The sequence below is a fragment of the Gobius niger genome (genome assembly GCF_951799975.1).
Source record: "Gobius niger genome assembly, chromosome: 15".
In the NCBI taxonomy this organism is placed as follows: Eukaryota; Metazoa; Chordata; class Actinopteri; order Gobiiformes; family Gobiidae; genus Gobius; species Gobius niger.
In genome coordinates, this window is record NC_136866.1 from 11,673,624 (window position 1) to 11,688,315 (window position 14,692).

General features: G+C 39.5%; 1 protein-coding gene across 1 annotated transcript in view; it reads right to left on the reverse strand.

Moving 5' to 3' along the window:
• LOC306974647 (exostosin-1) overlaps window positions 1-14,692 on the reverse strand; it is a 154,314-nt gene that overhangs the window by 34,055 nt on the left and 105,567 nt on the right. Inside the window, exons 5-6 of the mRNA XM_079572017.1 lie at window positions 13,846-13,953; window positions 3,036-3,155 (exon numbers count right to left, since the gene is read on the reverse strand). Of these exons, the coding sequence (XP_079428143.1) occupies window positions 3,036-3,155; window positions 13,846-13,953 (228 nt within the window). The remainder of the gene's footprint in view (window positions 1-3,035; window positions 3,156-13,845; window positions 13,954-14,692) is intronic.

A 14,692-nucleotide genomic window follows, 5' to 3' on the forward strand; every position in this document is an offset into this window, starting at 1 on the left:
ATCATTTTATAATTTTTACAATTGCAAACCGTCCCTTAATCAAAACATCTTTATTAAATATACTTAATAAAATAAATCCATCTATTATCAAGCTTACTATCAAGTTAAAAATACACTGCATAATTCAAAACGATTAACACATACAGTAGCTGTGAATAAAGAAAATTAATAACATCTAATTTCTCATCCCTGTAGGCTGCAGACGGGATTTACTTCAAAGCCATTTCTTCTCTGTCGTCTCTGCCCACATCAGTGATTCCTCTGGCGTCCAACTGGAAATGGTCCAAACTGCAGGTCTCCAAAGCCCACAGTGATGTTCCCAGTCAGTTTATAGCTGTAATAATATTGATAGCGCTGAAGGTTTAACTATTGAAGAAGATCAAATTGCGGGCTGTAATCTCGCCCTGAACCACTGTATGAAGATGTGCTCGTTACGCCGGTGTTTATGTGGCCGTATGCTAATGAAGACGGCAGTAAGGGCAACGTTATTGGAATGATTGTGAGAGTATCCAGGGCCGGGACGTCCCAGAGGCGAGAATCAAGGATCTCGTACGCCGATCAGACGCATCATGGCAGAGGTCACAGAACGAGCCTCCAGCCGTCATGGGCTTTGGAGAAGCCACATATACACAAGGCCTAACACACACCTACAATATACAGTGCCTCTCGAAAGTATTCATACACCTTGGACTTTTGCACATTTTGTCATGTTTACAACCCTAAACATAAAGATTCTATTTTTATTTTTTTACTGAACGTTCACACACAAGTAACCGACAACTGTGAAGTGAAAGCAAAATGATACATGATTCTGTAATTTTTCAAAAAATAGAAAAGTGAAAAGTGGGACGTGCATAAGTATTCATACAGCATGAATGAATACTTTGTGAACCCTCTTTTACCGCAATAACAGCAGCAAGTCTTTTGGGTCTGACTCTACAAGGTTTGCACATGTAGAGACTGACATTTTAGCCCATTCATCTTTAAAAAACAACTCAAGCTCTGTCAAATTAGAAGGAGAGCGTTTGTGAACAGCAGTTTTCAGATCTTTCCACAGATTTTCAATAGGATTTAGGTCAGGACTTTGACTGGGCCATTCTAACACATTAATATGTTTTTATTGAACCATTCCATTGTAGATTTAGCTTTGTGTTTAGGGTCATTTGTCTGTAACTTGTGTGTGAACGTTCAGTAAAAAATTAAAAAATAGAATCTTTATGTTTAGGGTTGTAAACATGACAAAATGTGCAAAAGTCCAAGGTGTATGAATACTTTCGAGAGGCACTGTACAATACACAATTCTGCAATGAAGAAATCTACTGTGCGCTACATCTCCCCACTATTGTACTATAACAACACCGCACATGGCCTTCACACATACACAAGATTATTATTGCAAAACCTTTCTTCTTGAGGGTCAGTACTGCAGATCATCTACTTACTGTGCAAAGATTCGTCTATTGGTGGTTTACAAGGGTACTGTATTTTAAGGCGACTTTAATTCGATTATGCTGCAGTAATGCCCGGTTTACTTATAGTTTAGTCAAATTCAGGTCTGACCCGGTTAAGCTGTGATTTGATCTTGATCTAGACCTGGTGGAACTTGGAAGGTGAAATTGTTTTTGGTGAGGAAAAAACTGTACTGGATTATTGCGTGAGAGGACTCTCATGGAGAAATGGGGCAGATTGCCGTCCCATATTGTGGACCAGAACTGCAGCCATATGGTGTTTTGAAATACAGTGACAGAAATGTTAGATATTTAGAAGAGTTGTTATTGTGTTTAGAAAAGCAATGTTTTTTGCTTAATACACTTACTTTTGGTTTGTTTTTCTACACTTTTTTTGGGGGGGGAGACATAATTCTAAAAATATCACCCATGTTTTCTGAGACGAGGTAGCTCTTGTGTCTACTGTCATTGTGTTGTCATTGTGAACTTGTAAAGTGCAATACACAATACATTATTAGTAATACTATATGTGACTTTGCTAGAGGAATGTATAATTATAGTAAACATTATATATCAGGAAAAATAAGACAAAAATAACTAAGCATAAGTATTGACGCTTGTCGTGAGCTAAAGACTCACTGTGCACTCAGCCTATTCAGGGTTGCGTGGTCAATAAACAGCCCAGAGTGTGCATCGCCCATGGACATAAATGTATCAATATGAAGTCAAAGTAAATGTGGGGGCAGACTGAGCTGAGCCGCACAGGATCCAGAGGTCAAAAATATCACCAAGAATTAGAGATTTCCTCCAAAAGTTTTACTTTGGGAGAGAGAGCTGAGCCTAGAGCAGCTAAGAAGAGTGAAGACAGGCTGATTATGTAAAGCCCTGGCATAGACAGAGCAATATATTTTGGATCTTATATCCACTGCGGTTAATAAAAGCAGGTAAAGGGCCTTCTACTGATATCGGCACCCTCTGCACATAAGAGCGTAGATGGTTCTAAACAATTATCTAAAAGCAAACACGCAAGAAAACATTTCATACTTAAGTGTTGGGAGATGAAGGGGGAATTAAGCGTGTCATGAATCAGCCTGGAAAAAAAAGGATGGTACCATCTGCTTTAACAACTGATGTTAAAGCAGAACTAAGTAACTCATAGAGGCCATAATGCGTTTTTTACTCATTAATTGTCTGTGAGCGTAAACACTACGCTGACAGAAAAGACAAAGGGAGAGAGGGATATTGTACATTGTGCCACAACTCAATTTTGTCACTCAAACTTGGCTGTTAATAATACTAAAGTGGTGCTAGCCTGCAGTTGGCTTTGCCCGTTAGCCTTTTAGCTCCTTCTTCGTGATTCCAAGTGTGTATTGTGCCTCTGGCTCGGAAAGTTGCAAGTGTGTTTTTCTGACCAGAGACACCGAGGGAAGAGAAAGACCCCCCAATCATCCCACTAACATTTGTATTACCCCCAGAGGGACTACGAAAAGGATTTAAGGTAAACAAGCATATTATCCACACCTCACCACTGTATTTTACTACAAAGGGATTCCAATATCTGTGGCACACTGTAGTTTCATAACGTACCTCCAGTGTGGTCAGGACAATCTTGGCGACCGAGGAGAAGTAGGCGTCCCATAGGAACTGTGTCTGTTGGCGCAGAGCCAGGATCCTGTCACGGACCACAGACCGGGTAATGGAGGGCACCTGCACACAGACAGAGATGACAGGCAGGAAGATTAACTCTGATTTTAGCCACTGTTGAGACAAAGGGAACAGAAAATAAGTCAATTCTTTTAGTCGCGAAATTGGCAAACTTCTTCAACTTCTTCTTAGTCCAGATGACTTCATTGTTGTTTGTTGCCATTTCCTTTCTTTACGAGTGAGGGACTTCACAGATTCACAGTTTACTCGAGAAACTTTCTTTTTGCGAGCCACATTCGTTTTTTCTGTACTTGTAGAAAATAGAACTCTCTAAAGAGCCGGGGAGATCTCTCTATTTCCGTTGTGCTATGACCTCAGTTTCGCCCCAAATAGTGATGGATAATAGCTATAAAACACATCCAGAGTTTTGTCGGACTGGCATTGCTTACTCCTGCTGTATCCTGCTTCTCTGTGCCCGAGGGAAGAGTGGATGTCCCAGTTGCATTGCCCTGGACGGTGTGTGATTTTGGGATCGTCTCATGCCCACTGATGCCTGGGGGAAGGCAGCGGCTACGGGCCAAATCAAGGGAGGACAACCGCAGGACCACCCCAGGCAGTCCACACATCATACCCAAACAAACAACCTCTTTCTGGGCTGCAGCTTCTGAGGTCTCCCTGGTCGCTACCGCTGGAAGAGTGTACAGCCAGGCTCCATGAGAGTTAATCCTCATTAGTCCACAAATGGGGAATTTTGTCCCATGAGATTGTTACATACGACACACCACAACAACTGAATTTTAGTTGTTAGCCTTTAACACTTCATAATGACTACACCTTATTTAGCCTTAGTGAATGATGAGTTAACACTTAATTCATCATAGTTAAGTGTGACAAACACTTAATAACGACTTAACAATGCGAAGAACTATTCATTACGAGTTTAGCATTAACTGTAGTAGTTAAGTAGTTATTAAGTGTTAGTCACACTGTAAGTGTTAATTCATAATTTATTTACCTCTTAACCCCCACCTTAACCAAGCACATTTTCTCCAGTTCAGCTTTACCCAAATATAAAAGCTTACAGGTCAATAGGCCTGAGTAACACCTCATTTGAAAGCTAAGACCTATAAAGCCCATCTAAATTGATCTTTTTCCTCGCGTTGTTGCTGCCTTGTTTGACAGATTTTTTCATGTTTTTGTCACTTTTTCATTGCTTTTATTAGTCATGTTTTTGTCCCTCTTTTGTTTCGTTCTCATCCGTCGCTATTTTGACACTTATTTGGTTAATGCCAAACTGGAGAAAATGGGCTTGGTTCAGGTGGGAGTTAAGAGGTTAAGGCTGAATAAGGAGAAGTTATTACAAAGTGTTGCCGTTTCTTCTTCTGATGCCTTTTCTGATGCCAAATGGGTTCCACACAAGGGAGACACTGTCGCTCCTTCTCAATTCATTTCAGTCATTCATTCTGGCCTGTTGAACATGTTTGAAACCTGAACCTTCTCGCTGTGAAGCTAACCACTGCGCCACCGGGCCTCCAGTGGCTCTACCCCGAGCTCCTCCCAGGTGACTGAGCTCCCAAGTTTATTTATGTTGTAACATTTTTCAAAATGTTTCATTGTCATGCAGAAAATCAATGTGAGCGAAGTTACTATATCTGGTTTTAGTTCATTGCCCTTTAAGTGGTAAAAGAAATACAAAGGTTTACATATAAAATATACAAAAAGTACTCAGGGGGTGCTGGTATTCAATAGACGATGTGCTTTGTGATTGATGTTTGAATGATCACTTCTGTCATAGGCAAGAGCTTTTGTAATGTGATAGAGCCTTACGTGCATTGGGCGGGGTCAGTCACCTCCAATATTGTTTGCCTAAAAACTTTACTAAAATAACCTTTGGCAACATAAAAACATAGTCCTAGGGTTTATTGGTTCTTTTGTCAAGAAAATACTGTGAGTATGAATTATAGGTGCAACGGGCATGTCCAAATATGGACAAAACAAATTAACTTTAGTTTAGTTTAATTTTATTTGAGCAACGACATTTTCCTGATTTACAAATACACATTAACCAGTCACAGAAAGGAGTAGGCTGAAGCAAGAAGCTTATGAGCGCCTACCCCACATTCAACATAATAAACGTTTACCATTTACAGAAATACATGAGGACTGTATCCATAACCAAGAAGAAGTTTGCACATAAAAAGGAAATGAGATTACATGAGTGGAACGCATGGACTTCATTGCTTACATTTCCTATTGGATACTAAACAAGTAACAAGAAAATAAGAAAATAAGAAAATTCATGTATTCATTTTTCCATACCCAGGCACATACAACTGTGTTTAAGATTTATATTTATGCTATTGCATACATCATGAGAATTATGATCATACAAACAAATGCATTTGTTATTATTATTAATATTATGAATGTTATTACCATCATTACAATTATTTGTTTTATTATTTTTGATGACATCCTAGATATTGCGAATGTAATATTATAATATTACAATATTATACTATTATACAGGCATATTTAATATTCAGAGATTAAATGGAATCTTGTTTACTAGACACAGAGATCCTGATAAAACGTTTGTTGTCATTACTATTGCCACTACAATATTTTTATGTACAAGTGTTTAGGTTTAAGTGAGTATGATCAAATATGGTGCCTGCCTTTTTCATGCTGTAGTTTCACTTATTTCACTATACATCATCACTTAGCACAATTATTCACCAATAAAATGTGTGAGTTTTATCAATTTACCATGGTTAGTTTTCAAGTTGTGCAAAGAAATGTACCATAAATTTAGCCACACTTGTTCAGACTTCAGAGAAAACAGGAAGCTTAGAGTGCGACCGGTCTCTGCTGATTGGTCAAATGGCACAGAAGTGGGATCTGTGATCTCTTATGATCACAGAGTGAGGACTACATGCTTCTCTACTTTACTGATGTGCAGCAGGGAGACCATATGTAAAGAATGCGGAAATTACCAAAAATAGTCACTTGCCCCATAAAGGGTTAAAAGCTTATATCCGCGATCTTGTCCTTTCAGTCATCACCCAGATCTCGTGACCATGGGTGAGCGTAGGAACGTAGATCGACCGGTAAATCGAGAGCTTTGCCCCCCAACTCAGCTCCCTCTTCACCACAACAGACCGACACCATCCGTCTTTCACTCGCCGTGAACAAGACCCCGAGACACTTGAACTCCTCCACTTGAGGCAAGGAGTTGTAAAGTCACACTCCCACAATCCCTCTGTGTCGTAAAGGCTCGTCCACAGAGCAGGTGTGTGTGTGTGTCTGTCGACGTCACTCGCATTCCGACAGCTGAGCCCGTGTGTAATTGCTCTAGTCTCAGAGGCGACATATAAACACCAATCAAATCATCTCACTCTTCTTCCCTCTAATTGCCTCTAATAGTGTTTGTGTATCTCTGCGGGGGCTCTGTGCTTGTGTGTGATTGTGTGCGTGCGTGCTGGGGGAGTAGACGCTCTACATATTAAACAGCGCTCCATTGTGGTGCTCTCTGATGTAATTGAAAGTAATGAGATTCAAGTCTCTCAGCGGGGGCCAGCGATCTGCGTTAGAGACACAGACGCTCCAATCTGTTTACCAAAGACAGATAAAACGTCAGCACTCAGCAGCAATCCGAGCCGGGGAGTGTGACTTTACAACTCTATCATGGAGTGAAGGCATTTGCTTCTACGGCAATGCCACGCGCGCTGAGGGAAAAATGGCGGATTGAAGCAAGTTTTGTGTTGACCTTCGTGCCGTCGCTTTTGCATGGGAAGAGTCTGCAATCTGAATTTATCTTATTCTGCAACAAAACAACAAGGAAATAAAATAATCTGAAGGGAATAAGGCATATTTGCAGCCTGCAGAGTATTTTCACTGAACTAGATGTACAGTCACTTAATACAAATATAAATGCACTTTACAGCACAGTAGTGTTTATGGGATGGAAATAACACGCTAATTATTCATCCAAACAGGACACACTTTACATTAACCCTAACACAGTGTAAAGTCTGTACATTCCAGTTTGACATTTTTAACCATGACAGTGAAAGGAAAGAGATTCTCTCAGGGGGGTCCTGGAGCCAGAGGGAATCCTTTTGAACATACTTTTAGAGATAAGGGAAACCAGAGCACCCGGAGAAAACCTACACAGACCACCGGGTGAATGGTGAGGTGAGAGTGCTAATCACCGCGTGCTCAGTATTTTAGTATTTAATAACCTTGAACATTATCACCATTATCTCGTTATATTTTAATCCTATCATCGAGTAATTACTGTTCTGGAAAGTAAAGTGCTAATGGCTATGCATGTACTTGACATACAGGGGTGTTACGCCAACTGTTTAAAGTAAATTAATTGTAGTTGTCATCCTAAAGGTACGTTTTAATTTTTTAAAATTCTTTAAATCTTTTTATGAGCTTTTCACATAGTTTTCCTGCCAAAATGTTCTGCAGTGTGACAGATGAAAATGACATACATTTATTGAAAACAATAGCTATAAATAGAAATATCACTTTTGGAATGGAAGCCTATTTGTATTTTTTTTGTGTGTGTATATTTTGGAATATTCATCCAAATGTATTCACTATCACATCACATGCTCATATGAAAAACAGGTTATAGTTCGTAGATAGCATAGATTTGGGGTTGAAAAAACGTGTCAAAAATTACATCATTTAAAGGGACTATACAAAGTTTAAAAATGTTAAAACTAAGTATTTTTTGTCATGTTCCAGCAGTGTCCTAATGTGTAGAATGAGCCCAGACCTGTTTACCACAACTGCCTCTAAAATCCTGCACTGTCACTGAAAAAGGTGTTACTTCGGGTCCAAAGTATCGTCATGCACGAGCATAATATACAAGGTGCAGTTACACGTATGACCTGAGGTGGCAGTGATGAGCATAAAATGACCAACTTGCATCTAATCTCTTTAATGAATAGTGATATTCACAATTTAAAATCTAAGTATAAAGTCAATACGGTTAACTACATATTCACTCTTACTGCGAATATTGTTGCGGTTACTAGTACTAGTACTTACTAGTACACTAGTACTAGTACACCCCCTACTTGAAGCACTCCAGTTAGAAATATTGTGTACTCCCAATGCCACCAAGTGAACATTCAAACAAAAATGATGCACGAAATGTGTTTTGCTAAATTACTAAATCACTGCTCACTATTGAATTACAGTTTGCAACAGGTGGATGGTTTGTCATAATCTGTCAATACGACGGCCGCAGCTGCGATGGTCTGATTCCCATAAAGATCAGAAAGTGGGCGTGGGCAAAGGCACACATTCATTAGTCACAACGGCGGCCCAGGAGGCGTGTAGGTCAGGCAGGTGGCACGCGCTCATACAGTCATTATGAAGGTAAATATCACGCCATGTCTGCTGCGGTAATTAAACACAGCAATGCAATACAATAAACCACATCCAATATGGATAATAATAGGACGGACGCAAGGGGAGTCAAACAGCTGTTGAAGAAGTGTAATATAATATTTTTAAAAAGACATAAATGCAATTCGATTTTTGTTCAAGCAACTTCACTTAATGTGTCAAACTGTTTAAAATGAGTTTAAATTCACCATTACTACATTCCTACTGTGTGCTCTAAGGTCCAGTTGCACTCAGTTGCATTTCCGTGTGACTTCAGTCCATCTGTTGTTATTAGTCAGGGACCCAAACTCTCAAAAGCTCTTTAAATTGGGTTGAACCTGACACGGTCTGATATATGTTTTATTTGTGTTTTTTCTGTTAACTTTGACCCTAAGGACCAATAATTGGAGGGTCTGCTCTGCTGGAAATATTGCGAAAAAAAATTGTGGCCATTTTAGTGCATGTACACTGCATTTTTATCAGAAAAATGTGAAAAACGACTTTTTTCCCTCAAATCCTCAGTGGGTTGGGTAGGCTCTCAATAAATGCATTCCAGATACACAGAACACATGTGCTGAGAACATCCACTGAAAAAATCGCTCTTAAAACACATTTCTACACATTTTTGCATCAATTTAATGCAAAAAAATGTGTTGTTTTCTCACTTTTTTCCAATATTTGTATCTTTACTTCATTGGCAATCAACTATTCCACCCAGTTATGGCATCAGTCAATATGCCATTATTTTAAACAGACTGTAGACACATTCCACAGAAAAAATGATCAAAATCCGACCAAAATCATTGGATCTGTGATGATTTAAAGACCAATAAGTGATCAACAGACTCAGAGCCTCAGAACTGTCAAAAGTCACTTTTGACACTGGTCCATATTTTGGTTTAGGCCATTTCCAGCCAGTTAGATAATGATTTACACCAATGTATTTGGTATCATTGGAAAGAAGACATTGCCATGTTTCATTTGAGCCCAAAGGTTCTACTCTGTAACAATTGCCGTGGTAACCATAGCTCCTCAGACTCAGATGTGAGTACATTTTTTCACAATTTTCACAAAAAAATGTTTTACTACGTTTAATGCTGTTTCTTCCAGGAACATCACAGACACAAATCTCTGATACTGGGCAACTCTCTAGACTCTGAGGATTCAGGAAATGTATAACATGTCAGAACTTTCTCAGCTTAAGGCCTCACTGTGAGCCATGAAGTAAAAGAATGTCCACCTCATATGAGCCTCTCCCATAGAAATAAGCCTATATCTGCCAGGTTGGAACAGCTGGTGGGACTTTCTGACCAGGACAGGCCCAACGTAACTTGAAATAACATTTATAAAAATTATAATTATTCTGTATCATATAAGCTGTATCTTAAATTGTAAAAGAAAAAATAGATATCCGTATTCTGTAGCCTTTACCAGTACAGGTGAAACTCGGAAAATTAGAATATCGTTCAAAAGTTCATTTATTTCTGTAATTCAAGTTAAAATGTGAAACTAATATATGATATAGACTCATGACATGCAAAGTTCCATATGTCAAGCTTTTGTTTGTTATCATGATTATGGCATTTTCAAAATATTCTAATTTTAGGAGATTTTTAATTTGTGTTTTTTACAAGTTGGGCCATAATCATCCAAAGTATAATGAATAAAGGCCCTACATACATGTCTCACTTTGCATGTAATGAGTCTATCATATATTAGTTTCACCGTTTAGTAAGTTGAATAACAGAAATGAATGCACTTTTTAACGATGTTCTAAAAGAAGCTACGCTCCACAGGATATAAGTATAGGTAAGTGCTGTGTCCATGTATAATTGTACACTGACATTGTGTTCAGGTGTTGGGTTAGCCCTGAGTCGCTGCGACTGAGTGTGCTGCCTGACCAGCATGTTTTTGGAGATCAGGAGTACCCAGAGGAAACCTGGCTGCCTGCTTTCATTGCTGTTCTGAAAACAGTGCAGCGCCTCCTGGGTTTGTCCCTGTTTCAGAGCATGGTGTCCTGCACTTGTCAGCTCCTCTTCCTCCTGTATTAATATATTCAGGCCAGTGCTAACAAGCTTGGTGCAACTCAGAAACATCCTTCCTGGAGTCATTGTGTACTTTGGGTCTTTCTACATCATACACTCATATCCAGACGACCCAGTCGAGGTGATCAAGTCCTGCCTTGTGTGGTTCAATTTTTCAGCCTCACTTGATCCACAACTTTTTACAATGTCTGAAATGTTCTTGATGGCATTTGTCTTTATATTAATAATATTTAATAATAATATTTTCAATGCTCTTTGGAGTCCAGTTTAGTATTTAATGTATTCATAGACTCCCAAATTTACCCTCTGCATTTGACTCATCCTTCAAGCCTCAGAGAAACCTGCAGGAGCAGAGCCATCATGCTGCCTGTGGAGCTATCTCTAGATTTTGAGCCAGAAGCTAGGTTAGAAGCACTGAGGTGTTCTACAGTACTGGAACTGGATTCTACTGGATTCTCGTCTTGACCCAGGTCTGCACCCATCCATCCATTTTCCTACAATTTACCCACGGTCTGGTCATGGATGCAGCAGTCAAAGCTGAGATTCACAGATATCACTCTTCACAAACACTAACTCCAGCCCTTCTGAAGGGATCCCGAGGCATTCGCTGGCCACAGAGAGATATAGTCCATCCAATGTGTCCCCAAGTCACCTCATCTGGCCGCTCCTGACAGGAAGGAGCAGTGGTTCTATTCCGAGCTCCTCCCATGTAACTGCCTTACCCCAAGCCATCTTGTGAAGGTAACTAATTACGTCCGCTTCACACTCGGCTGCAAACCAGAGCAGCTGAAGGTCCAACAGAACAACATCATCTGCAAACAGCAGAGATGAGATCCTGAGGTTCCCAAACCAGCAACCCTTCGGTCCCTGGCTGCGCCTAGAAACTCTGGTCATAAAAGTTACTTTTTATTTAATCATTAATAAAGCACATTTCTTGTGGGCCGTACAGATTCAATGTGCCAGAGAATAAAATAAATAAATTACACAACATTAAAGGGGCTATATCATGCAAAATCGACTTTGTTGTGCTATTTCCTAATCAAAAACACCCCCAGAGTGGTTTTTGGCTTCATTCTCACAGTTCTCAGCAATCCTCCTGAATCCTGCTCTGAGCAGCTCCGCCCTCTGCTGGAAAACCCGATTTTAATTTGTAAAAAAAGTTAATTAATTTTAAAAAAGAAAGAAAAGGAAGTGCCTGACACGTCCGCGCTGCCCCTGCGGAGACAACAAACGCACCCCCTGAGCGTCTGAACAGACATCATGTTTGCACTGAAGGATGTGAAAAGGAACTCTTTCTAACCTACTCTGGACACACCTGTTCTTTTTTCTTACCTAACGATAATATCAGGCAGATGTCAAGTCCTTATAACTGCATTATGAAGTAACTTCACTTATTGCTGTGATATTTAGATTTATTTTACTGCTAATGTTGCATGAGCGCAGAGAGGGGGCGGAGTTAATTGAGTCCAAGTGTCTTGTCTTCCGGGTTGGAAATATAACCCCAGAAAATACTTATACAAGATACAATATATCATATAAATGTTTATAGTTTACTTTGGAATGAGTAAAATAGCATGATGCAGGTCCTTTATAACCAAAACTGAAATACATGAATATATATATTTTTAAAGTGTGACAATTTTAACATGTACAAAGAACTTAAAACAACTTCAGAAAAGCGAAGAGAAATGGTTTAATCCAGTGTGGTCTGTTTTGTTCAGACGACTGCCATTGTGATTTAGTCCTGGACGAGCCCTAAGCTTTAGTTTTGTGGGGACTCGTCGTGCATTAGTGATGTAATAAACCAACTTTAGTGAACGGACTACATCAAATTATTTACTTTATTAATTTACTAAACAGTAAAAAGGCTGTTGTTCATTGTAAACATGTGGTTTATGGAAAATCCAGCTTCAGAGCACAGTTTTCCTCAGCAAATACATTACCAACCACATTACTATCTAATGTACAACAAATATGTAGTATTTTAGGCATAACCATGTGGTGTCTACAAAGACACACTGTTGGAATTATCTTGGATTCTTGAGGATTTTTTTTTACAGATTTAAAGGGATGTATATTGGAGTGAAATCAACAGATGTATATTGTGTATATGGCATAGTAAAGGATAGATAAAGAGTTACATAATATAAAAAATAGATGAACAACTTTATGTAAAAATACAGAACTGTTGTTCTCCATAAATGTAATTTCAAGTTACGTTGGGCCTGTCCTGGTCAGAAAGTCCCACCAGCTGTTCCAACCTGGCAGATATAGGCTTATTTCTATGGGAGAGGCTCATATGAGGTGGACATTCTTTTACTTCATGGCTCACAGTGAGGCCTTAAGCTGAGAAAGTTCTGACATGTTATACATTTCCTGAATCCTCAGAGTCTAGAGAGTTGCCCAGTATCAGAGATTTGTGTCTGTGATGTTCCTGGAAGAAACAGCATTAAACGTAGTAAAACATTTTTTTGTGAAAATTGTGAAAAAATGCTCTCGCATCTGAGTCTGAGGAGCTATGGTTACCAAGGTAATTGTTACAGAGTAGAACCTTTGGGCTCAAATGAAACATGGCAATGTCTTCTTTCCAATGATACCAAATACATTGGTGTAAATCATTATCTAACTGGCTGGAAATGGCCTAAACCAAAATATGGACCAGTGTCAAAAGTGACTTTTGACAGTTCTGAGGCTCTGAGTCTGTTGATCACTTATTGGTCTTTAAATCATCACAGATCCAATGATTTTGGTCGGATTTTGATCATTTTTTCTGTGGAATGTGTCTACAGTCTGTTTAAAATAATGGCATATTGACTGATGCCATAACTGGGTGGAATAGTTGATTGCCAATGAAGTAAAGATACAAATATTGGAAAAAAGTGAGAAAACAACACATTTTTTTGCATTAAATTGATGCAAAAATGTGTAGAAATGTGTTTTAAGAGCGATTTTTTCAGTGGATGTTCTCAGCACATGTGTTCTGTGTATCTGGAATGCATTTATTGAGAGCCTACCCAACCCACTGAGGATTTGAGGGAAAAAAGTCGTTTTTCACATTTTTCTGATAAAAATGCAGTGTACATACACTAAAATGGCCACAATTTTTTTTCGCAATATTTCCAGCAGAGCAGACCCTCCAATTATTGGTCCTTAGGGTCAAAGTTAACAGAAAAAACACAAATAAAACATATATCAGACGGTGTCAGGTTCAACCCAGTTTTGAGAGTTTGGGTCCCTGACTATATGTTTGTAAAGCCCGATCATATAAAGGTGTTGCAGTCTATTTGTAAGTATTGCACCTGTAACAGCAGTCGCTCGTCTCCGATGACGGCAGCCTTCCTCCAGTCGATGACCTCAGAGAAGGGCAGCTCCCAGCCGTTACTCAGGATCACTGGGATGCACGCTGCCTTTGGAGGGAACAGAACAACATCACACGAGTAATGTAAACATAATACCACTCCTACTTCCTTACAACTGTTAAAATGGTGCAATAAAAAGCATTTCAAACTTATACCACTGACTAAGATGTACGCTTATTACAGTGAATGAAGAATAAGGAGAAAGGCCAGGCGATGAGTCCAGGATAAGTGTGGTATTTTCATTTAAAATTCAGGTGGGGCCGGAGCGTGGATCTGGTGAGTGGCGGAGATTAAAGAGGATTGCGGAAATGCCAAGTTCATGATGACTGACCCGTTCCAGAGCTTTGATTAGTCCTGCTCCTCCCCCTGCCCCCTACACCACTCAGTGATATAGCGAGTAGTTGAGATTCTCTTCTTCATTAAATTCCTCCTGCATGTCCGTTGCAATGCTTGATAATGTTGAAACTACTTGGTCTAACAAGTGCTTCCTACTTTATTTTTGAAGGGACGAGCACCTAGTAGGTGATTATAGCTTGTACGAATAGAAATTAACACTTAAAGCCGCCCTAAACTCTTCCATTAGCCGGCCCAGAATTGCAGTCCAACATTGCAGCCACCTTTGAAACAGCATGTCAACTTTGTCCCACAGGAGCAGAGACGAGCGCCAACATGTGCAGCTCCTGCACCAATCCCACGTGAACATTAACACAAGCGGAGAGAAGTAGCAGCAACAGTTAGCGCGCTAACTGAATCAGAGTGAAAGAAGTTTTCAAAAGATTGTGAAGTG